The sequence below is a fragment of the Heloderma suspectum genome, chromosome 2 (genome assembly GCF_057233095.1).
Source record: "Heloderma suspectum isolate Gila_16-S chromosome 2, 16-S_ref, whole genome shotgun sequence".
Classification (NCBI taxonomy): Eukaryota; Metazoa; Chordata; class Lepidosauria; order Squamata; family Helodermatidae; genus Heloderma; species Heloderma suspectum.
Window position 1 is genome coordinate 184,382,670 of NC_139459.1, and position 24,860 is coordinate 184,407,529.

The 24,860-nt window shown below is 46.2% G+C and overlaps 2 protein-coding genes across 4 annotated transcripts in view; one reads left to right on the forward strand and one right to left on the reverse strand.

The window, feature by feature from the left end:
- The window catches only part of ITGB7 (integrin subunit beta 7), a 62,581-nt gene extending 54,726 nt beyond the window's left edge, over positions 1-7,855 (forward strand). The window contains exon 17 of the mRNA XM_084836679.1: positions 243-7,855. Coding sequence (XP_084692805.1) covers positions 243-305 — 63 coding nt within the window. The 3' untranslated portion in view covers positions 306-7,855. The remainder of the gene's footprint in view (positions 1-242) is intronic.
- On the reverse strand, positions 2,214-24,859 carry ZNF740 (zinc finger protein 740). Of its 3 annotated transcripts, XR_014788093.1 has the most exons (9): positions 24,738-24,855; positions 21,029-21,397; positions 19,110-19,241; positions 18,845-18,931; positions 13,285-13,408; positions 11,095-11,213; positions 8,486-8,577; positions 2,591-2,643; positions 2,214-2,458 (listed from the first exon to the last, which is right to left on the reverse strand). XR_014788093.1 is itself a non-coding variant. In XM_084836689.1 (8 exons), the coding sequence occupies exons 2-7, from the start codon at positions 21,035-21,037 to the stop codon at positions 8,488-8,490; spliced, it is 561 nt and encodes a 186-aa protein (XP_084692815.1). In that variant the 5' UTR covers positions 21,038-21,397; positions 24,738-24,854; the 3' UTR covers positions 5,612-7,824; positions 8,486-8,487. The 3 variants fall into 3 exon arrangements, 2 of the variants coding, with proteins under 2 accessions (XP_084692815.1, XP_084692816.1); XM_084836689.1 differs by lacking the exons at positions 2,214-2,458; positions 2,591-2,643 and adding an exon at positions 5,612-7,824 and having other exon boundaries at positions 24,738-24,854; XM_084836690.1 differs by lacking the exons at positions 2,214-2,458; positions 2,591-2,643 and having other exon boundaries at positions 8,034-8,577; positions 19,149-19,241; positions 24,738-24,859.
- Between the last annotated feature and the right edge of the window lies 1 nt (position 24,860).

A 24,860-nucleotide genomic window follows, 5' to 3' on the forward strand; every position in this document is an offset into this window, starting at 1 on the left:
ATAACACTTATTTAAAAACAAAACATAACTAGATCTGCAACTCAAGTGGGTCCAGAACCACCAGTTCTGGAACAAAGCAGGCTGCTGATGGTTTTATAGAGAAGTCACATAATGAACCTCAGTGCATTGTAGTGCGATGTAGTTAAGTGTATCACAAAATGGAGCTGCTCACTGGTTATCCACTTGCAGATGTAGCATAAACACCACTCACTGTTACTGACTTCTTCCAACTTCTTTTGTAGGTGGACAACCCACTGTTCCAGGGAGCCACCACCACATTCATCAATCCCAAATTCAATGACTAATGCACCACAAACACAGTCTCAGTGTGCCAATTGCTGGATATAATCCTGGGCTTGGACCAGAGAGCTGCGTGTTCGAATCCTCACTCATCATTACAGCTGAGTGCAGCATTGGGCACACCCGCATCTCTTAGTTTGACCTATCTCACAGGACAAGAACAGGATAACCCCCAAATGCGATACATAGAATTTGAACCAGATGCAAATCATACCTCAAGAGCGATCTCAAAGTAAAAGCCTGTTGGCACTGTGATTCATCCAGATTCTCAAGTACCCCCCCCCCCCCAAATCAGTGGCATAAGAGTTAGAATGATCCACTTTCAGGAGGAAACCTCTCCTCCTGTTTTTTTGGGTGTGAGTCATTGTTCTGGGTGCCTCTCCTCTGAGGCAGGTAATTCTATGCAATTATCCACTCATTTGATGTAGTAGCAATGCCACCAAGCAGAGGTTGGCTGGAAGACAGGTAGAGCAGCGAATCATTCAAAGCAGCAGTAGCTAGGCTCTACTGTAGGTAGGTAGTTTGGATTCTCATAGCCCACTAGTAGGCTCCAGACCAGAGATTGGGAATTGCTAGAATAAGCAATCGCCTTAGTACAGCCTTCCCAACATGGCACCCTCCAGATGCTGTAGTTGTAGTCCAGCACATCTGGACAGTGCCAGGTTGGGGAAGGCTGCTTTAATAGCGCAGACCCACCTCACCGTAGTTCAGCGTTCTGTTTCCAGCAGTGACACCCTTTTAGATTCTCACAAGCAAGGGATGGTCAGCCCCCAGCACACTCCCAGTCAAGCGTTGAGTGGCTGTCATAGCTAGCAGCTGCATGCACACCATAAAATTAAAGTAATAATCATAGAATCATAGAACAGTAGGGTTGGAAGGTGCCTACCAGACCATCGAGTCCAACCTCCTGCGCAATGCAGGAATCCAAGTCACAGCATCCCTGACAGATGGCTGTCCAGCCTCATCAATTAATCTTGTTTCTTCTCCCCTGGGATTCTGTGGGTGCACCACCCACCAGGTGCCGCCACGAAATGAGGCAAGGTGGGTGGCTACAAGAAAGGCCTGTTCAGCAGTAGCACCCCATCTGTGGAATTCTTCCCCCAAAGTTGTTCACCTAGCAACTAGATTATAGTCTTTTCAACACCAGGTGAAGACCCTTTTATTCTCTGTGGGATTTTAAGGAACGTTTTTAGTGCGTTTTGACCTTAACACTTTTATTCAGCTGCTGGTTTGTTACTCTGATTTTTATGCTGCACTGTTTTATCCTTTGCTGTTGGTTTTATTATGTGCTGCTTTTATCATTGTTTTGTATTTGATGTGTACACTGCTCAGAGAACGGGGTTTTGGATGGTCTAGTAGTATAAGAAACGAATCATTTTTGAGATAACACATGAGGGTTTTTTTTGTGGCTTTTGATAAAAACCCAATTAAACTAATTCGTCCAGATTGAATATGGCTGCTTTTGGTTCAGACATCGCAGACAAAAGGCCACCTCCTGGTGGTGGTTGACAAGCTCTCCCAATAGCTGCAGCAGGGATGAGCTTCTCTCCATCCACCAATCTTACATGTATATTGTACCTTAGAAATCAAAGGGAGCCTCTGAGAACTCACAGGGAAGGGCTGCAGCTGCTCAATGGTAGAGCACCTGCTTTGCATGCAAAAGGTTCCAGGTTCAATCTGAAGCATCTCTAGCTAGGACTGGGGAAGACTCTTGCCTGGCATTCTGGTGAGCCACTGAAACTCAGCACAGACAGTACTGAACTAGATGGAGCAGCGGCCTGACGCCCGATAAGGAACCCTTGCTCCATTTTTGGGCACTCAGACAGCGTGGGGCCATTGCATGTATAATATTCAAGCACATTTTATTTCAGTATCCTAAACATCACAAAAAGAAACAGACACCACACTGTAATGGTAAAAAGATACAAGTTTATAACATCTTATAAAAACTACAGTTTAAAAGTGATCCTGCCCTTGGGTAACATATCCCTCCCTCAACTCCCTCCCCCATAGTAAATTAAGTGAATTAAAAGGGAGGGTGGGGAAGGAAAATTTAAAAAAAAATATAAGCCATTGTACTTTGATACGAGGCTGTAACAATATGGGCAAATTCAGATTCTCTGTTCAGGCTGAAGTGCTAGGATTTTCCTTCCTCTTCCTGTGAATGGAAGGAGTGTGTGAAAGCCAGTATGAACTGCATGAACAGATCCTCTTAATTTCTGCCACTTCACCCAAATTCCTAAATCAAGGCCAGCAAAATCTCTACCCACAGGGAAGCACCCTAACGCACCTCACTGCACACACGAAGAATCACAGGGTCCAATTCATCTTGTGCACCAGCCACTGGAAAGAAAAAGGGAGTTTCAACAAGTTCCAGGCCATGCCAGCTGACAGATGGTCAGCAACTTCCAATGAGGAAGACAGAGAAGGTAGAGGGCTGGGGACAAACGCAGCTTCCCCTAAAACCGCCTCCCCACATGTGCATCAATGCTAGGCCATGACAAAGAACATCTTGAGATTGGAGGAAACCAGTGGGCAACAGTCCACCACTTCATGGCATATGCTCTCAAAACACTGGCATTTCCACAACATCCAGGAAAGGAAGATGCTGCATGAACACAGGCTGTAGCTGCATGTGGGTTTGGGTGGACATATTCCATGCTAGGGGAACAAATGTCACAGTTTATGCAGAACCCAACTGCCAAGCTGCTGCGTGGACTTGCCGAGCCATCCCCATTCAGTTAGCAGCCTACTGGCACCATCAGGAACATGTAAAAATAGGAGTGAATTGATACCACATTGTGTTTTTTGACTTTAAGGAATTGTTAATCTCACTTTCCTGAACCCTTGTCAAATTACAACTTTCTTTCAACACAACTGCCTCTTCGTGTGAGTATTTGAACAAACAAGATTCATTTTGAAACCATCATGGCCTTTTGCACCTCTCCCAGTGACTGTCAGTGAAATTCTAATGAAGTTTCACTTCCGTTTCTATCTAGTCAATGTCACGTCAACTAATAAGAACTGCAAGAACCCTTTTAACAATGACACCTATTATTTTATTGTGGACCATTTTCAATTGATATCAGCATCCAGTTGTAGGTGCTGATACCAATTTACTTGAGGGAACAAAGTTAACTGCCAAAAATCAGACAACAAATCCTGTATAAGTTACAAATGCTGAGGTGCTTGAATTGCTTTACTCACCATGCTATTTCAGGCAGAGACAAAGTGGGAGAGGTTGAATGGAGACTTCCTGCCCATAGCATGTTAGAGAGAAGGTTAGGTTGCACCCCTTTCCCCTGACATGCTATCTTTCTGTGTGCAGGGCATCATTTCTTTCAGTAGTATAGTCTAGAAAAAACTTTACCATCTTGTTCTGCTGAACTGCTCTACTCACTCCGGAGTAAATATTGGAAACTGGGCTAAAGTCCCCTGAACACATGAGGACCTATTTTCAGTACTTCCCCAAAGCCATTTGTCCCCAGAAATCTGAAACCTCTGCAAGCTTCTTCCTTAGAAAACATCCTTACAGAGTACTTGAATATGGTAGGTGAGTTTACAGACAGTCCTGCCTCACAAACAGTTCACCTTCAGGGTCGACTGGAACCATAGCTCAGCGTGCTGAAATGGTGACTTGTGGTAGTGGATGGACTACAAGCTGGCTGCATTCCAATGTACAAGGAAGATGGCTGCAACAGAAAACAGAGGCTACACCCTCCCCATCAACCAGCTACACTGCCTGCTTGCCTTCTCTCCCATCCCTTCCTTTCTACATACTAGCCAGGTTCTGAGAAAAACCTCAGCTGCAAAGCTCACGTGCAAGTCAATGTTTCACGTTAGCTATTTCTATGCCTTCACAATCCTAAGAGCAGAGAGGACTGGCTACAGAGCAAAGGCAGCACTCCATCAGAGTTTTCCGTTGCTGGCTTGTTCAATGAAAAACTAGATTAAGGGCTACCAAATGATCACCCTGACCAAGTGTAACAGGAGGTGGAAGAGTGCTCACTCCACAGATCACACAGTGTTAAGATAGCCTCCTGATTTCCCACAAGCAGCAGGCATGATGGCAAGCAGGCCTCTAAAAAACCTATCTAAGCAATGATGGATAATTACCCTGTTTGGCACGCAAGTGATCTGGCAGAATGAGGCAGCTCACTCAAGCGATTCAGACTTCTAGCCTGCTGAATGGGGAAATAACCGGCAACAGTGAATACGCTTTGTATTCCATGTCTCAATTACTGATGGATTAATGCCAAAGGATTAACCAGAAAAGGGCAGGCACAACATTGCTTAGTGTTTGAGAATGAGGCATTTCCTGCTGGAGCAAGACTGTCCCAATTTAACACACCACTGCTTCCCCCTAGAATTGTGGCACAAGACAGGATCCCTGTATTTCCTAGGGATGTACGAAAGTCACTTACCTGTGACGAAATTTGATTCGCGGTGGGGGGGAGGCGCTCCGTCCCTCCCCCTGAAATTCTGCCCGGGGGGGGAGGCGCCCTGTCCCTTCCGCAGCGAATCCTGGCCGGCCAGGACTGCAAATGGCGGCGGCCGTAGCCGCTGCCGTTTGCGTCCCTGCAGTCAGCCATGATAGGCTACATAAATGTTTACGTAGCCTATCACGGCTGAGTTAAAAAAAAAATACAGCATGTACGCGAATAGCGGTGCCCATGGGCGCCATTTGCGTTCCTTATTTTGGCACGTCTAGTCTACGTAAACATTTACGTAGACTACGGCAAAAATAAGGGGAACGCAAATAGCGTAGACGCTACGCTATTTGCCTTCCCCTTATTTTCGCCATAGTCTACGTAAATGTTTATGTGGCCTAGACGTGCCAAAATAAGGAACGCAAATGGCGGCGCCCATGGGCGCCGCCATTTGCATATGCGCGGTTGTTTGTTTTTTTTAAACTCAGCCGTGATAGGCTACATAAACATTTATGTAGCCTATCACGGTATTTTTTTTAAAAATCTAGCCGTGATAGGCTACGTAAATCTTTACGTAGCCTATCACGTGTTTTGTTTTGTTTTTAACTTGGAAATGGCGGCAGCCGGTCAGAAGACCGGCCGCCGCTGAACCGCCGCTGCAGCCGCCAGGTAGATTCGCCCAAGGTAAGTCTCGTCCCGAGGGGGGGGCAGACCGTTTCGCCACCGATTTCGGGGGGCCGAATGCGCTGGCATTTGGCCTCCCTGAGATTCGTGGCGAAATTCTCTGACATCCCGAATTTCCACAAACATTTTCTAATGCACTGTTCCGTTTTCTTTTGTGAAAAGCAGTCCCCAGAAAGTTGAAAGAAAGCTGCATGTTTGCTCAACATTTTTATTTTTCTAAAGAGCTGCCATTTCTGCATGACTCTTTTTGCTGGTCCCACCAAAACAGCATCCAACAAAACAGCAACCCCAAATAGGCCACCAAGAGTTTAAAAAAAGCAATGCGGTAAATAACAAATATTTATTGATCCAGTGCATTTTAGACTCCTTTGTATATAATGGTCCTTCATCAGGGAAAATTCAGAACAAAGAAGTTTACAGATTTAAGTGTGCTGGTTCTTCAGTCTTCTATGCTACAAAATGCACAGGAAACACACTGGATCAATAAATATTTGATCTCGTTTGCCAATTCTTTTTAAGCTTGGTGGCTCACCAAAATAGCAACAGGCTATTCTCAGAGTTATACTAAAATCAGGCATACTAATCATTCAGCACAATGAAGTGCAGAGTTAGTAATTTCAGCTAAAATGGGCTCATTTTTCCACTGACCTACTTAAGGTGAAGGGAGTGAAGGAACACTGGCTCTTCCACCACACACAAAGGAAAAAGAACTTGAAAAGTTCTCTTCCATGTCTGCTTGAACAGCCTACAGGAGAAGCAGCCAATAAGGTTGGAAGCCGTTTTAGATTTAGCATAATCCTCACCTTGCACCAGGACCGCTGGACCTACGGCTCGCTCTTTAGAAGCACAGATAGAACTAATGGTGATGGAAGTCCTCCATATATTCCCGATGGCTCCTTCTGTTCCAGTTGGCACTTTGCCTATCCAGACAGCCAAATAGTACTCAAACTCTCTCATATGTTTGAAGCCTGCTGAATGGTCTGGGAGCATTTGAAACTGTAGCACTGCTGAAGCTAAGCAGGTGTGGAGCTGGGTCAGCTCCCAGGATGGCAAGCCACCGGGAGCCCCACATTAGAGGATATTAAGCATAATGACTAATTTTTTTTAAAAAAAAAACCTCTTCTCCCATGTAGAGCTCCAACCAAAGTTCAGGTTGACTACATAACGGCAAGAGAGTCTAAGAAGCAAAGCTGCTCCAGGAGACAGGCTTTTAGGAAATTATCAAGAATGTAATAAAAATATGATCTCTTCAAGTTAACAAGTGTTGTTTTTCAGCTCAGCCTCTGCAGTGTAGCGGCACCTGTTGCTAGTACACTGGGATCCCTTAGGTGACTTACTTTTGGAGAAAACCTTCTTGAACTTAAGTGTCCTCCCTCTATTTACAAACCTTTCCAGTGCATTTGGGGGGGGGGGGACCTAAGCCTTCAACAGCTCTTTCTCTCTCTCTGTGCACAAAATGAGCTCAGGGGAAACCAGACCTCTACTGATGTATGTCTCAAAACCTGGCTTGCCACAAGGGATGAGTGGGAACCAGGACCCAACAGAAGCTTGCAAAAGCCTGGTAGAAGTTAATTCCATGGAGGTGGGTGGGAAGGAGAGGGGGAATTCTGCTTACACACAAATGATGTAGTTGGAGCTGATATCGATGTCCATTCACAACACGTGGGTTCCACTGGCAAAGTAGGCAGGTTGTTCTCTTTACCCCACCCACAGAGGCACCCATCTGTGAATGCTAGAACCAATGCCAGATTTTGGTGGACTTCTGCTTTCCTTACTCTTTCTTGCAGAGAAAACAGCACTGGCCAGAACTGCATATTCTGAATCAGGCTGAATCTTTTGGAAAGTGCCTTCTTTTTCCATTTCAGCTGGACAGCCAAGAGCAACCAGTGACCTTTGCCTCTCTCGGGCCATGGTTTTCCTAAGATAGCAGTAGAGCTTTGTCTGACCCAAGGCAGTATAAACTGATTTAATAAGCAAGGGCATGCTGGTCCTTGGTCCCCAAATGTCTTGTTCTGAGGTTCATAGAGGCCTGAATTCTTTTCCCGTGCAACCCAAAACAGATTATAGCTCCCCGCTGCCAGAGGAAGACTTTTGAGATTAGTGACCCTGGACTACAGCCAGCTCATATATCTAGGAAAACGAGGACTCCCATTTGACAAGACTAAGAGCTTTGTGTGAAGAGGCATTCAGTGGGGTGGGTCCTGAATGTATGGATATGTGGAGGGGGAGAGGGACAGGAGTAAACTTCTGATAAAACATCAGAAGCTCCTTCCCTCACTGGAAGCAGCCACATGTTGTCCTTTCAGCCAGCTGGATCTCATCAGCATCCTCTCTTGGATCGTGCCAGCAGTAACACCTGAAAGGGACCCCGCAGCATACGCCAGGCCCTTCACACCTTGTTTCTTGAAACCTGAAGGTCAAGAAAGGAACTTAATCACAAACCCAGATACTGTAAAAAATAAAAAAGGTTCTGTAGACCTTATGTCAAAGCTCAGATGAGATGGATTCCTGTGAACCCTGGAATTAAAAAAAAAAAATCTGCTGCTGCTAACCAGTCTCTTATATCCATTGCTTTTGTGTGTCAGCTCTGTAAAACAGTTTGGTGCTTGATGTGTCCCCCCCCCCCCCCCCAAATTATACTTAAAAAAATGATTAGACGGTTCTTCTCCCATCTTTGCAAGCCCAAAGGTTGGGCAAGCTGGCAGACCATCTGTCCATCAACAGCATCGAACATCATTACAAGGACTTGCAGGAAGGAGGCCCAGCCATTCTCTCAAAGCCTTTCCGGAGGCAAATGGTGATATCTTCAACAAAAACAAAACACACACCCAAAGTTTATCCACAAGCGCAAGGGACTTCTGCTGGCTGAGAGCCAGCCCTGGTTTGTCCTCAACTTATTTACAGTGTCAAGACCTTGTTGGAAAGTCTGTGCCCTGCTCAGCTCTGCCCCTTCCACAGGGGTAGGCCCAGCAGGCAAACACAAGCGCAAAAACCAAAACAACAAAGAAAAGGACCCACAGAGAATCCTCTTGGCTTCCCAGCTCCTTCTAAATGCCCCTTTCCTGGCCTACCCCTAAAGTAGCAGCTGCGAGTCGGATGCTTTGCTCGGGCAACCCTGGCACATTCGTTTGTGTCTCAGCAGCCGGTCTGTCCTGGAGAAGCTCTGAAAGGAATAGAGAGAAAAGGAGAGAAACATCTCAGGAGCTCAGGAGAAACATTTGAGGCCCTTGCATGGACACCATTGTGCTGCCCATGGAAGGAAGCAACACAATGGTGTCCATGCAGGGGCCTCAAAGGGGAAGTTACAAGTCCTATACTAAGCAGGCTTAGTGCTGAACTGTGGTTTGTTTTGCTTCACCATGGAAATGCACTGCATCTGAACTAGACGCCTGCATGCCAAAGTGGTAGCTGGCTAACTGAAATCAATATGGGAAATTCAGCCTCCCATGTGCAGCTTGGCCTTTGGAATGCTGGATCACCATTCTGTAGTGATGGCACAGGCTGCAAGTGACAGGATGCCCCTCTGGCTCCCTCCCTTGTCTGCCTACTTCTTCTTATGTACAGTGCTCAGTCTCTTCTGCCCCAAACTCCCATCTGTAGTTTTGCCCCAATCCTACTTGGCCCCCGTTTTATATCTCCACCACCAATTGTTCCTTCAGTTCCCTGCTTTTCAGCCTATTGCCTACTTTGTCTCATGTCCTTCAGTCACCCTCTCTTGGCAAGCCCCTACAGCACTCCTCTCCCTCCCCACATATCATAGCACACAGCCCCTGCTCATCTTAAGCATTTCTTCAAAGTCACCTCTTGCCTCAATTCTTTGTCTCCTCAAACCTCCTCAAGCCCTACCATGCCTTCAGGTTGTTTTTTCTCAGCCCACAGTCTACTCTGCATCCTTTCTTCAGCCTCTTTACTTCTCATCTCCCTATCCTTTAGCTTTCTGCTGCCCTGGGTCAACTTCCATGTCCTTGCCTTGCCCTGCAAGAGATTTAAACTGCAGCTAAAGTGACAATCTCTCTTCCCTCACAGAAGCTGGGTTGCAAACCATTCAAAGTTCCACGAGTAACTAAACATTCCATGCCATTTCTGTCACACGCTAGCTCAGGAGTGGCGAACCCCCGGCCCGGAGGCCCTATCCAGCCTTCCACAGTCCCTCAGATGGCCACGCCCCTTCCTCTGGCCACACCTGCTTTCCTTTGACCACCAATCGGTTGATCGTTTTCCAGCTTTCGTGCCATTTTCCCCATATTCTGAAGGGCCGAAATGCCTCTCCTAAGGCTTAAGTTACTGGCAGAAAGAGCTTTAAGCTAAAATATGCTGGTATTATTTCTATTTTGGCCCAACCCCCTTTGCCTTAAGCCCCTGCCCACCACTGGAACGTAGGGCCACCGAGAACTTCTCTGAAACTGAATTTGGCCCTCAGCATGAAAGAGGGGCACCCGAGCACGAGCCCAACTAAGCCAAGGCTTCACCACCGTAAGTACAATACAGTATAGATGGGGGTGGGCAACTTGTGGCCCTCCAGATGTCATTGGACTGCAACTCCCATCATTCCCCACCACTGGCTATGCTGGCTAGGGCTGATGGGCGCTGCAGTCCAACAACATTTGGAGGGCCACAAGTTGCATATAGATACATAAACTGTTAAGGGACTGTGAGACATCATGGTTTGAAAACTAGCATTTGTTTTAACCATGGTTAAGCATTACAGCTGCCCAGAGCAAACCATGGTGAACGTGGTATGCCTGCCTCTCCTACCTCTTACTGTCGGCAAGGTGACAATCAGATCCAACTGGTGTCTCCCTACCCATGTGCTCCAGGAGCCTAAACCATAGTTTCACTGTGCGTTTGGCACCATAGCTGGAGCTCAAGAAACAAATCCTAGTTAGGGCTAAGTATGATGAGGTGCTAAATCTGCACTGGGCTATAGACTCTGACTGCAGAGCATTAGTAAGGCCATGTACAAAAAAATAATAATGGGAAAAGGTAGACTGGAAAAAAGGTGGGCTGTACAGGTAGGGAGTAATAATCATGGGGTAAGCACAAAGAGCCATCTACAGCCCTAAATCCAGGGTTGAGTATACGGACAAGACTTTGTGAAATTTCACAGAGTCACAACTCTGTAAAGCTTCTTGGCTTAACTAGCAGAATGAACCAGCAAATGATTAGCAAAACAAAACATCTAAATAAGATGAAATAATGCAGTTCCTTGATCTGCATAATTTATACAGGCTGCAAAATCCAGCTTTTCTTGGTATACGTCCCACACATATGGCCTGACTAAAGCCCTACTCTCTGACTATTTGAAGTACAGTCCCCTCCAGAGCTTCTGAGAATACATTAATTGCCCATCAAAATAGACTAATCAACTTTACACAGCTGGGAATCTCTTCCTGCCACTACAATGGGATCATCTGAATATTCCCAGGAGCCCCCCTTGCTGGGGAGAGTTGCTGGCCACAGCCTTCTGAACCTACTCCATGGAGAATCCCACCCAACCAAAGGATCTCTTAAGAGGAGAAAGGCACCACTCATTAATTAATTAATTAATTAATTAATTAATATTTCTATACCGGCCAATAGTGACGCTCTCCATGGCTGATGCAGGGAGGCCTGGCAAACATCAAACAAGGGTGTTAACACATCCCACCTGACTGGTAAATCAAGGGGACAGAGGCATTACCTGCAGGCAGCGCTCACACTGGTATGGCTTCTCCCCACTGTGCACACGTTTGTGACGCTCCAGGTGGTATTTCTGGATGAAGCGCATATCACACACATCACACTCAAATGGCTTCTCACCTGCAAGAGTGAGCAAACAAGTGCTTGGGGATGGGTGGGACGGAGCTCATTATTGCTTAAAGGGCCCAGTACATCAGGAATGTCTTATGAAAGTCTCAAAGAAACAAAGGAGAGCTGTGCAAAGGCCAGATTCTTGTGCAACCTCTATCCATTTCAGTGGATTGTGCCCCATGCATATTCCACAACCAAATGAAACTGCAGTAAACACTCTTACTGCTGTTTCTCTTATTCTTTTTTTTTTGGCTGCACAATGGATCCTTTTTCTGGAGATGGACACTCCAGATCATGAGAAGGTGGAGCACTTTTTCTCAAGCAAGTTACTTCAGGGAGGAAGCTGCTGCTTGTGTATGAGAGTTGGCCAGAGGCAGCTCTTCCTTGTGTTCCCAGGCTCCATTTGTTTGGCTAAAGGAGGAATAGGGGACTCTCCTCCGCTCAATTCGACAGATAAAACCTGTGGCTTCGTTTGGTTGTGAGGACGTACACAGTTGCGTGTGTATCAGAGACTGAGCACACAGATGTGCACGCACATGTGGGTATTTATCGGTGCAGTTCACTGGGCAATTCAAAACTGGCAACACATCCTCCAGAACCAAGCAGCAAACTTTTCTGGAACTGCCTTGTTCATCCCCTTTTTCCTAGCCCGGCACATCAGCGACGGAAGGGACCAAATCTCTTCCCATCTCCTGCACTGAGAAACAGCTGGCCACTCATCCAACCCAGGGATTAATCTACAAATTCTGGACCAATGCGCCACAAGGCAAGAAAAGAGAGGGTGCTTAGCGAACAAACTGTTCACAAATCTCACAAGTAAACCAAGCCATAGGCTGGGAAGGGCGAGCTTGCCCTTCAGCCCAGGTCAGTGGCTAACCTGAAATGAGACTGGGAAGGAATTCTCTCTCCCGGATAGAGTTGCTGGTCTGAGCCTTCCAAATTACGCTGAGCAGTCAAGGTTGCCTGCTGGGCCTCTCCCCGGATGCATTTCAAAGGGAGAAGGGCCATCTAGTGGCAGAGCAAGGACAGGGCAAGTGATCAGAACAGCACTTTGAAGCTGTACAACGAACTACAGAGAGACGCTCTTGTTCACTGGAGGACAATGCAAGGCAAGCAAATACCAAGGAGTAAATACCAAAGTACGCAAAGGAAGTCTGAATGTGTCAGGTTGCCCCCTGTGGAACTGAAAATAATTTGGGCAGCCAGAGCCTATTCAGTGGAGATGAACCTTTGGGAATATGCTTACACAGTTTTTAGGCACCCTGCCTGAATTAGTCCCTACATCACAACAGGCGCTGCCAGAAAGCACCTTCACTACTGTTTTTCAGCTGGTGGAATTGCGCCATTGCAGCCACTTGCATGGTGAATGGAGGAGACAGATGCTTGATGCAGGGCTGACATCAAGGGTAGGTGTGGTTGGGCACCTGCCGAGGACCCACATCCCAGCAGGGGCCCATTGACAAGAGCTCCCTGGACTTGCTCCTCTTCACTACTGCAACCTGCTTGTTCGACCGCCTCTCACTCTGGTCCAGACAACAGTGATGGTGAGAAGGAGCAGCAGCAAATGCCGCTGTTTACCTGCTTACTGGCTCTTAGCCTGTCAAGCAAGCAAATGGTAGCTGGGACGAGAAAGAGGATGAGGAGCAACAGCAGCTGGTAACACAATGACTGGTAACACAATGACTCACAATGACTGTGAGTAGGTTGTCTCATTGAGGGAGGGGGCCCATGGAGGGTGTTTGGCCAAGAAGCCTCAGAAACTTCAACCTGACACTGACTCATACCGTCTGAGAATGAGCAGCTCAGTTATTACGGATTACGGGGGGGGGGGGGGGGCTCTCAAACAGTGTGGTGAAATGAAAACAGAACCAGAATCTTTACCTTCTGATAGCTTTCTAAGGCAAGCTTCCTCAGACAAGCCTATCCATGGGCAAAGCCTTGCTGCAGAAAGCTGACATCTGAGCAGCAGCTGTATTTACAGGGTCAATGTTGGCAATGAAGCAACTCGCTTCCCATACAGTCCTCAGGTACCACTGACTGCAGAAGACCCTGGCTTCCAAACCGCCTCCCTCCCACTTACCCGTATGGATGAGGATGTGCCTCTTGAGGTGGTAGCTACTCCGGAACGCACCATAGCAGTGCTCACAAATAAAGTTCTTGGGGATCCGGAGCTGGAAGGATCCATTCTGCTCAATCACCACCACCTGCAATGGAGGGATATGCTGTTACTGCCACCTTCTTGGCTAACACATAACATGCCCATCAGGGCCCCTGACCTCAAGGATGGGCTTGTAGGGCATAGCAGCAGGGCCACTAAGCCTCTCTGACTGGCTTGCCATGTCTCTGCTCCTTCCCCAGCCATGGCTTCTACAGCTCTCTGCTGCTACTGCATAGGCAGGCTGCTGGCTCTCCAGTCCTAGGTGTCACGTTTTACAAGCACACATGAGCCGTATGGACTGGGAAGAAAAAAAAATCCTTGCCTCAAGAGTCTCCTCTCTGCAGTGCAAATCATACCCAGCCTTGGTTTAAGCTCCAAAAGCTCCCAGGAGAAATCTGAAGCCTTGGCCCAAATACAGTCAGCAAGGTTTAAACCCACCCCCCTCCACCCCTTCACATCGACTTTCATGGCTTGGTTATCCAGACAGAGAAATGGGGATGCTGTGACTGAGCCTAAAGTATTGAAAACTATGAGTGGATTGGACTAGCCAGGGCTAAACAACCTGGTGCCCTCCACATGTTTTGGGGTAAAACTCACATAATCCCTGACCACTCGCCATTTTGGCTAGGGTTTATGGGAGATGCAGTCCAAAACATCCGAAGGGCACCAGGTTGCCTACCCTGAACTAAGAAAATGGGAGAACAGGTCTTCACCCTTTGTATAATGTTACAGTTCAAGGGTACCCAGTGGAACAAACATGCCTACAGTGTAAAACAAATTATAATGAACAATGAGCAGATCCAAAGAACTGTTTGGATTAAAACAGCTGACCTAAATGACACTGCAAATAGCCTTTGAAAGCCTTCTTAAGATTCAAAAGTGGTTTTGCATTCAACACGGGGAGAAAGCTGGCTGTTCAAGCAAAACAAATCCAAAGTCTCCTTGGGCTCGTGAAGTTTAAGTTTCATGGTTCTTTGGATACTGGCCGATGCGCTCTCTCTTTCTATCTCTCCTCCTCCCCCTTTCTTCTTTTTTACAGTCAGCTATGCTGACATATGGAACTTGATGCCATAAGATCATCTGTGCTCTAGTTCACCTAAGCCTGCATCCTGCCTCCAGAAGATATCCAGGAATCAAAGGCTTGGATCCAGAGGTGCCTTTCCTGCTCATGGAAGGGATGCTTCCAGCTTATAAGGAAAGCGTTGCATGAGAAAAGTGAGCCATCTGTGTAAGCCGTTACACAAGACTTTGCATCGTCTCTTTTTATGGCCTCCAAGGATTTATATGCTAAAACCCATATTTTCCTTATTCACCATGTTTCTTGTATGGTAAAGCAAACTCCAAAGCATTGTGGTACTGCACTGCTTGAAGTCTTCTGCATGCGTTCACAGGAGAGCTCCAATAAATACTATTTTTCCTTCTACTCACAGTTCTCTGACTCAAAGCTCAAGATATTTGCTGCCCTGGGTATAGCAAATGCTGCAAGTTCTCATGAGGCCTCCTAAAAAATTAATGATGGCACCAAGGAATCTGAAATACTTTCTCAGTCCTACTAGCAAGGTCTGTGAGTATGCTGCAATTTTGCAGGAAAGCAACAAAGTTATATTTTTATGTAAAGGAAAAAGTTCATGGTGGCATAGATAATCTACCTTGGATAAAAGGCATGGGACATTAGGCTGGAACAGACCCCCAGGCCTCCTCAGATCAAGCCAAAATTCTATCAACTGTACCACACTGGTCTCAGCTTTCATTTCATTATCATCATAATTTTACAAAAGCAAGTTTCTAGCCCTTATGGATGTGAAGATACATTTGAAAATGCACAGAAAGAACCTGATGAAGTATCAGGGCCAAACCAAATGTGATGTTAAATGGGTATTTGCACTTAACCTGCAGGGTGTCCCCCCCCCTCCCCCCAGGCAAACAAACAAACTGGAAGGGAGCTGATCATTATCAGGATTGCAGCAGGCAGGGAGGGGGAGTTTAACCCTTTCTTCCTCATCTGTGTTCCTGATGAAAAACCCTCCTCTGAAGTTAGTATTTGCTTTGAAGGGCAACCTTAATAATTAACAGCCCTCCCAGCTGATACTGTTTGCCTTTGAAAAAACATCCCTGTTAAATGCAAAGGTGCATTTAATGGCCCTCAGAAACAAGAGGGTGTTCTGAATAAGATTTTTACTGCTCATGCTTTAGTTTCCTACATAGATTCTTAGCTATTCCCCATAACTAGCAAAAACAGAATGAATCATACAACACAAAAACAATGTTAAACCATGCAAACGTGCTGTATTTGCATGACTTAGAAAGGCTGAAGAATTAACACACAATTTTATTTTTTAAAGAAGGATACAGACCTACTAATGCCCTGTGCTGTTAACAAACCAGAAGCATCTGGGTTTGGTCACTACTGAAGATGGGTGGGGTGGGTCTTTGGTCTGTTTCAGACAGGCTATTAACTTCTGGAGTTTTTTAACTTTTTAAAAATCTGTATTTTCTAAATACATATGTTTTTAAAAAACATTTTGCAAACAGGGCACTCCTTTCTGTAACAAAAAATAAAATAGGAAAACAAGTAAACCAAACTCAGGGGACGAAAGACTGGAAGGACCCATTCCAAGAATTTAAGATATAGCTTACAAGAGTATGCATACAAACCTGATGCTAACAAAAACATAAAGTACTCTAGATCAACAAACAATTGAAGGAAATGAACATGGCCTTTTATATATTTCCAATCCGCAGAATCAACTTCACAGTCAGGAAAGGGAACCTCTTTTCTTTAAAATCATCTTTGTACCTAGGACTTGATGTCTTTAACAGAGTTAATACTCTATGGTAATTACTTCCCATACTTTACTGTACCACTCCTTAATTGAAGGGAGAACTATCAGAGTTATGTTGTGGAGATGGAATAAGGTGCTTCAGCTGCAAGTACAGATACCAAGGTAAAGAAACTCGCTCATTATTACTCACAAAGTGAGTGCGGTAGCTCTTCTGCCCTTGACCAAGAACCTAGTAATATGGGCATCTTCCAGATTTGAAATTCAGGGATAAGGAAGCCCTGTCTTCCCAAAGTAGATATTGGAGAGACACCTGGAGCTACAACTTTGTGGCAGGTGTCTCAAACTTTCAAAATGGATTGCAGAAAATGATTATTACAGATAGAAGGGGTTGGGGTTGTTTTCTTCATCCACACCAGTGCACACAGATGCCTGCTCCATCTCCAGCCATTTATTCCGACGTTGTAAGCCTATGTAATGTGGTGTACTCCTCAAATGAGAGGCACTCAACTCCCCTTATAGAAGGTCAGTACCTAAAAGTCTCTCATGGAATCCCAAGGTTCTTATCACACCCTCTGAAACCAACAAGCACTATCTGCCATTTGTGGAGTGTAGCAGAAGTGACAGATAAATTACCAACCCAGTAGCATTAACCCTGATTAAATTCAGTTTGTCCCAATCCTGCAAATCTCTTTAACTGAGCCTAAGAGAGCACCTCAAATTCCTATGACTTATCTGAAGCTATCCACTGGGCCCAGGTTACAGCTCCACAGGACACCAAGAGTCCTTATGTTTCACAGGGCAGGAAATTCCCCGTGAAAGGGTTCCGCCCTTAAAGGCGGGCTAGAAATAATTTTAAATAAGTAAAATTCCATAGTGGCTAATATTAAATGGAGGTTACATAATGTTTGCTCAGAGGAGGCTGTGGTAGGGATAACCATGGATTTCCCATTCCCTGTTCAGCTTTCCTATGATATGACAAGACACCTCACCTTGGCTTCAACTGAAGATCCATGTTCCTTGCAATTAAGACATGTTAATAAAGATTATATTTAGACTAAAATACCACAACAAGCTGTAGGACTGTTCTGATCCCCACCAGATCAAAACACAAACATCGTGTGTGTGTTTGTGTGACAGAGACAGACAGACAGACAGAATCACATGGTGGACATGTTGGGGGATGCTTCACAAATCCATGAGAAACACAGCATTGCTTTCTTTGGGTACCACTTCCTGCATTCCCAATTCAGTGTTAATGTGCAGTGTGCCACGTTTTCTCATTTCTTATTTTCCAGTGCCTCATGCCCAAGCATGAAGGGGCTTTCTTGAAGAGAACATTTTAAAACAACCAACCTAGTGGATAAGTTAACAATTGGAATTACAGCTTTTGCTGGCTGTCCTTGAAGGATCAAGTTGGCAGTTCATGAGTGCTCCTGGACCCAGGCTTGCTCCTAAAGGCCCAGGTGGCAGCTCTGGCCAGGATCGCCTTTGCTTCAGCATGTGCAACAGCTGCATCCTTTTCTGGATCATACAGATTTAGCCATGGACATGAATGCCCTGGTCATATCCACATGGCGCTGCCTCTGAAGTGTGTGCGGAAACTCCAACTGGTGCAAAACGTAATGGCTAAAGAGGTTTCTGGTGTTCCGCTTCTCGGAACATCTTATACCAGGGTTTTTTTCATTTGCACTGGCTTTCAATTCATTTTCAGACACAATTCAGAGTGTTACCTACAGAGCCCTAAACGGCTTGGGACCAGATTTCATCCTCCTGCATGAACCTCCTCATGTACTGTGTTCAACATCTGAGGCCCTGCTCCACGTTTGTTTGTTTGTTTGTTTATTTCTATACCACCCAATAGCTGAAGCTCTACGGGCAATTCACAAAAATTAAAACTGCAAAATGCAGCATAAAACAATATAAAATATGAAATCTTAAAATCACAATATAACAGTACAACCAGAATAAAACTTAGCAGCAATGCAGGGATTTGAAATACAGATTTAAAACACCAGAGCTAAAAGACTAGGAAGCTACAATGTTAAAATACTGGGAAAATAAAAAGGTCTTCAGCTGGTGCTGGAAGGAGTACAACGTAGGTGCCAGGAGAACCTCTCTAGGGAGCTCATTCCACAGGTGTTCCACTACCTCTGGAGGGGACATGAGAGCAGGCCTTATTGGTAGTGGCACTCAGATTGTGGAACTCCCTCCCGAAAGAGATGTAGTTGGCCCCCTCTCTCAAGGTTTGGGAGGGCGGCAGAGAGCTTTCATCCCACCATGCCTTTAACCTGTTTTAACCTCCTGCTGTGGCAATGTATTTTTAAACTGACCCTGTTGTTTTATGTCCCTCTCTTGCTGCTGTTTTAAGGATTTAATTGATGCATTGTATTTGTTTTTATCTTTCATTAGTTTAATTATATTTTCATGTTTTTAATTTGGAAGCTGCCTTGAGGGCCCTTTCAGGGACTGAAAGTGGGGTAGAAACATTCTAAAAATAAATTAAAATATTGCTGTCCAATGCAAGAGTCCCCCCCCCCCCCAAACACAAACACACACACCCTTCAAGGAGTGGGCCACTTCCAAGTTGTGGAGCCAGTGTCCAGCCCCACAACGATTTGCTTGATGGCTTTACAAGAGCAGGAAGATCCTTCTGAGGAGGGCTAGAGCTCTGCTAGTCCATATGATGTAAGATTACCTGCCTTTTTAAGGGACTTTTTAGGTGGCGAACCTTCTGTTGCGTCCTCTTCCTTCCGGCTGCGTGATTTCTCACTTTCCTTGCGATGACTCTAGCAGAGAGAAAGCAGGAGACAGGTTACAAAACATGCTTGCAATTTAACCCAGGACTCTACATGCCAAGTTCCCTGTCTTGGCTCTTCTGCTTTGTCACCCACTGACACGACTGGAAGAGGGCACAAAGGAGTGCATGGTAGAGCAGCAGACAGCTGAAAATAGGCTGGCCCGTACCAGCATGTCCGGCGCACCCCCTCTCTCTCCATTCTCCACCTGCTTAGAGCTTTGCTTCGGCATCATCTTCTTGCTGGCAACGGTAGGCACAAGACAAACCCCAGAGAGTCCCTCGCAGGCCAGGAGACTTGCCTGCAGAGAAACAAATACAAACTGAGGAATGAAAGCGAATACAATTCAAGCTAATGAGCCCTTATGAGAATGCAGCCATGCCTTCTAAGCTATGGGTTGCAATCTGACATGTGCCCATGCCGCCCCAGGTGGGTGCATGTTTACCAACACAGGATGTGGCTTAACACTACTGGCATCTGATGGAGAGCAGACCTCCAGCTAGGTCAGTACAGTGAGATAATTTTGTCAGTTCCTTGAAACAGAAAAGGCCAGCTTGGTACACATGCTTGTCTTCTCTGGCTCTCAGATGCTGATACACATCCAAAGTGATCTGAGTAACAAAGCCTTCTAAACAAGTCCACCTATTTGTACCTTTAAAGAGAGATAAAAGGGCCAGCTTTTATAGAACTGCCTTGCTTTGTCACCTGCAGGCAATTCTTACTCACTAGAGGCAACCAGTCAAGTGGTTGTTTACAAGCTGTAGTATGTTGGTGGGTTACAAATAAGAACAGAACTATATGCATGCAGGCTTGCAAGGTTATCTCTGTGTGTCATCTAGGCCACAGGAGGTTTTTTTAAAACTTATCCTAGCAAGCATTCCTAAATCAGGGGCGGAGGATCATTTGAACCTCTCCCAAGTGAAATAAGGTAAAGACAAGTAGCTCAAGCGACAGCACTTGCTTTCTTCCAAAGCCAAGAGGCAGACTTAAGGACTGCTTCTAATGTTGCCTCTTTTGCATTTTAAAAAGTGGAGGGACATGGCCAGAGGATGGCGGAAACCCCGCATCTTTTGGGTATCAGAAGTATGAGATTTGAGCCCCCAGGGGCCTTACTCAAAATTCACTTTCACATAGAAAGTAGCGCTTGGGCTTTCTAATAGCCCCTTCCCTGTGTGAATTTTCAAAAAAGTGGAAGCAGCTCACAAAGAAAAAGAGGATGCGTCGAGAGATTCAGAGAAGGCTGCAAAATGAGGCACAAGTAGAGGGATGCAGAGCCCAGCTAAGTTCCAGCTCTAAGACCAAATGTAGTAGGGAGGGATGGCTTAACTGCACAGCAGCTGGGCCATTTTATGCCAAACATCAGCATGCTCAGTAAAGGCATCACACACAGTAACTGATGACAAAAATGACTTAAAGAGAAGTACAGTATTGCCACTGGGCAAGGTAGTAGGGACCAGCCCTACACTGAATAAATTCAGCCAGCCAAAGTAAGAATTAATGGCGAGAACATCTAGTTTGTCTCTCCCTTTTGATTCGATAGTGGCCTTTTCCTAAGGCTGTGGGATTCTAGGACAAAGTGATGATTGGGGAAGGGGAGATGAGAAGGGGAAATCTGTCTCTAATTACTCAAATAAGTGCATACTGCAATAAACTAATAAGCACTGGGCCAGATTCAATGTGAGTTAGTTCACTGTTAAAGAGATAGAGCGCTGTATTAGAACCAGGGAAACCCAGGTTTAGATCCCAGCTCAGCCATGAAACTCAATGGGTAACCTTAGGTCAATCACTCTCTCTCTCAGGCTAGACTACCTCACACAACGTGGCGCCCTCGAGACGTTTTGGACTACAACTCCCATAATCCCTGATCATGGCTGTGAAGACAGGGCCAGGATGACCTGGCCCCCGAGCACCTTGACCAGGGAGAGTCCAACAACACAGGCTTAGGAATGCTGGCAACTGGAGAAGGCTATTGAGAGCTGAGCCGTTTACGTTACACAGAACCGATAGCCACCAAGGGCCCTTCGCAGCAGCCACCTCTTACAATGATGAATTCCTGTTGGATAGGATGGGAGAACCGGGGCCTGTTACCTGAGCCATCGCGTTAGTCTGATAGTCCTCAACACGTAGATTACGCCAAGTCCTTACGCTCTCTCTCTCTTGCCCAGGGAAGAATTTTACGACTACAAAGATTTTTCAGTAAATCGTTTCTGCGCTGGTCCCGTCCAATACCTTCCACTTTGTTGACATCTTTCTGGAGTTGGAGAGCCCAGAATGGTGCGCAGCCAGTTTCCTCAGCCTTGTTAAAAGCTGAGGAAAGTTACAAACTGTGCAGCTTTTGTGGATGAGTCACCCCAAACCTAAATCCCCCTTCGGGATAACACTCTCTGGAGAAAGGATGCTAAGGTCCTCCTTGCACAGCTGCCACGGTATCAGTGTGTCTCCTCCTCTAATGTCCACCTGTGGGTTAAACCAAAAGAAACAGTTATTGAACTAAATAAATAAATGTTAGGAGCACACACATGTACAGACCTTTTTCTACTTCATCATATATTGTGGTTGCAATATTGCAATGGCACAAGGTGCTGGTGTCCCTAGTTTCACTAACAAGGACAGGATACTGATACTACTCCCCAGACCCACCCATGCAAGAACAACTTTTCACTGACATCCAACTCCTAAATGGTTTGTGCAATATCCTCACGGCTGTGCTAGTGCAACAGCCTAGGTCATTTGCTACACTCCTGCAAAACCATGACCTGCAACATGACACTTGTTCAAGAGCCTTTGCATGTAAGCCTACACACTTAAAAAAAAAAAAACCTTGCATGGCAGACTTTAGGATCATGCTGGAAATCAAAAAGCTTCCCAGTGTCAATCTAGAAAAGGGAACAGAGATGCACAGCACTTAAGCAATTGTCCAGGCTCACATACCAATGGCAAATCCACATGCTCATTTTTCCAGTCAAGAGGCCTCTCATTTGAGCAATCTCCATTTCAGAATATCTCCAGAGACACATGTGAACACATTATACACACTCCCCTATAAGCAATGGGTCTTTGGATCAGATTACAATACTAAGAAATTCATAGGGAAGCAGTTCATGGCAAGTTCCCACAGGTATCCAAGCATCATATGAAATCAATCTAGCATCCAAAACCAGGCATTCCTTTTAGCTTTCTATGTGATGTTCAGAACCCAAAATACTGATACACATAGACAAGTTACAGAATGACTTCGGATGACCAAAGCATAACAGAAGAGCATGTTTAAAGCTCAAATGATCTTTTAACCCTACAAAGCACAACCCCCAAATGTAACAAAACAGTAATTAGTTGACGGAAACAGCTAATGCTGAGAACCCGGTGTAATCATGTAAATTAATACTACCACATTCCACCTATCACACTAAAAGGGCATGCACGCCCACAATACAGTGACCAGATATCTACAGTGTTGCACACACAGAAAGAGAGTGAATATTAATGACACACAAAACAGTAAACTTGCATAGCGTGGACAAAGAAAACAGTCCCAAAAGGTACGGGTCCCCTGGATCCTATAGGGAACACTGCTCATTGCTGCATGAAGTTTTTCAGTTGAGGGCTGAGACTCTTGTCATCCACACTACTGAAAAATGAAGAGGTGGACTTCTGGCAGGTGCTACAATGTAGTAATATATTTTGTGAAAAATGCTCAACACATTTCAACAAAAGGCCCGTCCAAGTATATTATTGAGTGAGCTTTTGCTGTATCAGAATAAAATACATGAAGATACTTATATCTTCATCCAACATGGCCAGTGTTCCCAACACGAGGTCTGGCTTGGGGTCTAGTATTTTCTATGCAATTTGCTCAGAGTGGATCAGTGTAAAGGTTGGAGGGGACAACAGGCATCAGGCAGTCAATGGCTCCAAGTAAGGACTGCTACTAACATCAAACTGTCTCCTCCAAGAGGAACAGGCAGAATTATAAACAAACCAATTGCTTTTATTAGACCAGCTTTGTTTAGTGTATGTTCATGCACTTTCAAATTGCTGAGATCCCAAATTACATTACATGAGACACTTGAGAAGTAATTCCGGGTAAGAGCCGCCTCACAATTTGCAACAGTCCTCTGCTGTGTAACGATCAATATGAAATTTGCATAAAGATTATAACGCGTGACAGTTACAATGTAAACAGCACCCTTAATATGCATGCTGCTTTATGGTATAAGTGAAATAGACAAGTCCCTGCCCAAGGAGCATACAATCTAAGTTTTGTTAGTGTGGGAAGCCTTCCAGGAGGAGAGGGAAGGGAAAGTCAAAGGAAGCAAACAAAAGAAATAATAGGGGCCAGATAAGCATCAGCAAAGGCAGTTAAACATACTTACAGTGCAATCCTGTGCATGTCTACTCAGAAGCAATCCCCACTGAGTTCAGTGGGACTTACTCCCAAGTAGATGGGTACAGGATTGCAGTCTCAGTTGCATTTGGGGCTGGAGACATAAGGGATCAGGCAAGAGTTTTATAGCAAAAGTAGGATTTGAGAAGCAACTTGAACAAAGAGAGGAAATTTCCAGCAGATGGTCTGGGATAGTGTTCCAGGCATAAGAGAAAGCAACCAAGCAGTCAGACATGTGGACCTTTCAGAGTCACATCCACATTGTTTTTCACATGCAGCAATCCTTTGCATACATTCTCATTATGTGTTTGTGATACATTCTCACAAATCTTGTTTATTTATAAAATAAATTTATGAATTGTCTTTCAGCCTAGATAGGAATGAATGTAAAACCCACGTGATCCTAACAGAAATGCTGTTCTATGTAGGAATGGTGTGAAGCAGCTCCAACTATGACAGCCTACTACACACTCTTTCAGGGTTGTTGTGAGAATAAGGTAGGCATGGGCAACTTGGGGCCCTCCAGGTGTTGGTGGACTGCAACTCCCAATAGCACCAGCCTCCAATGGTGAGGGATGACAGGAGTTGCAGTCCAGCAATATCTGGAGGGCCACAAGCTGACCATCCGTGGAATGAGGAAAGGGGAGGTGTAAACCTCACTTACGTACACCATCCTGGCCTCCTTGGAGAAAAGCTGGGGTATAAATGTGAGGGCTAATCATAAGGATACTTAGTATTTATAGGTTGCTTCAGAGTGCTCAAGGTGGAAGCGTGGACCAAGGTGCGTCAGTGTTATCGTCCCTTATTGCAGATGGGCGCGTGTGTCTGAGGTGGTTTACGTAGGACCACCTGGAGCAGCCTGTCCTCAACCTGGCGCCCTCCAGATGTTTTGGACTACCCACCCCATAACCCCTGACCATTGGCCACGCTGGCAAGCGCTGATGGGAGTTGTAGTCCAAAACATCCGGAGGGCTCCCTAGTTTGGGGGACGGCTGACCTACTGAATTCACAACACAAGCAAAATTCGAGCCAGAGACCTCCCGGTGCAGCTCGATCTCCCCATACCCGCTTCTCGCCAGAGCCGCCTCTGCAAACACCGCCCCCACCTCCGCCGTTACTGCAGCAGCGCAGCTGGCGCGCGCGCCACGGAGCCTCGTGCACGAGCGGGGCAAGGCTCCAGCACGGAACCGCGCGAGCAGGCGCCCCGGGCGGACGCGCCGTGCAAGCCCCCGGGCGGGGAGCGTACGCGAGGCCAGGCCCCAAGCAGGCGCCAGGCAGAACCCGGCCGGCGCGGCGCGGCGCAGGGGCAGCCCGTCCGCCGCAAGAGCTCACAGTGAGCGGGCAGCCCGGCCGCGCCAGGCCAAAGGCGCGCGCAGCCTCCGGGAAACCGGCGCGCGCGTGCAGAAGCCGCACCTGACTCCGCCGCTCCAGCTCCCCGGCTCCCGGGGAGACAAGTGCAAGCAGGCGCCGCTGCCGCGCCCTCCCGGCCCCCGCCGCCGTCCCGGAAGCGGAAGCATCGGAGCCCGGTACGCGCCG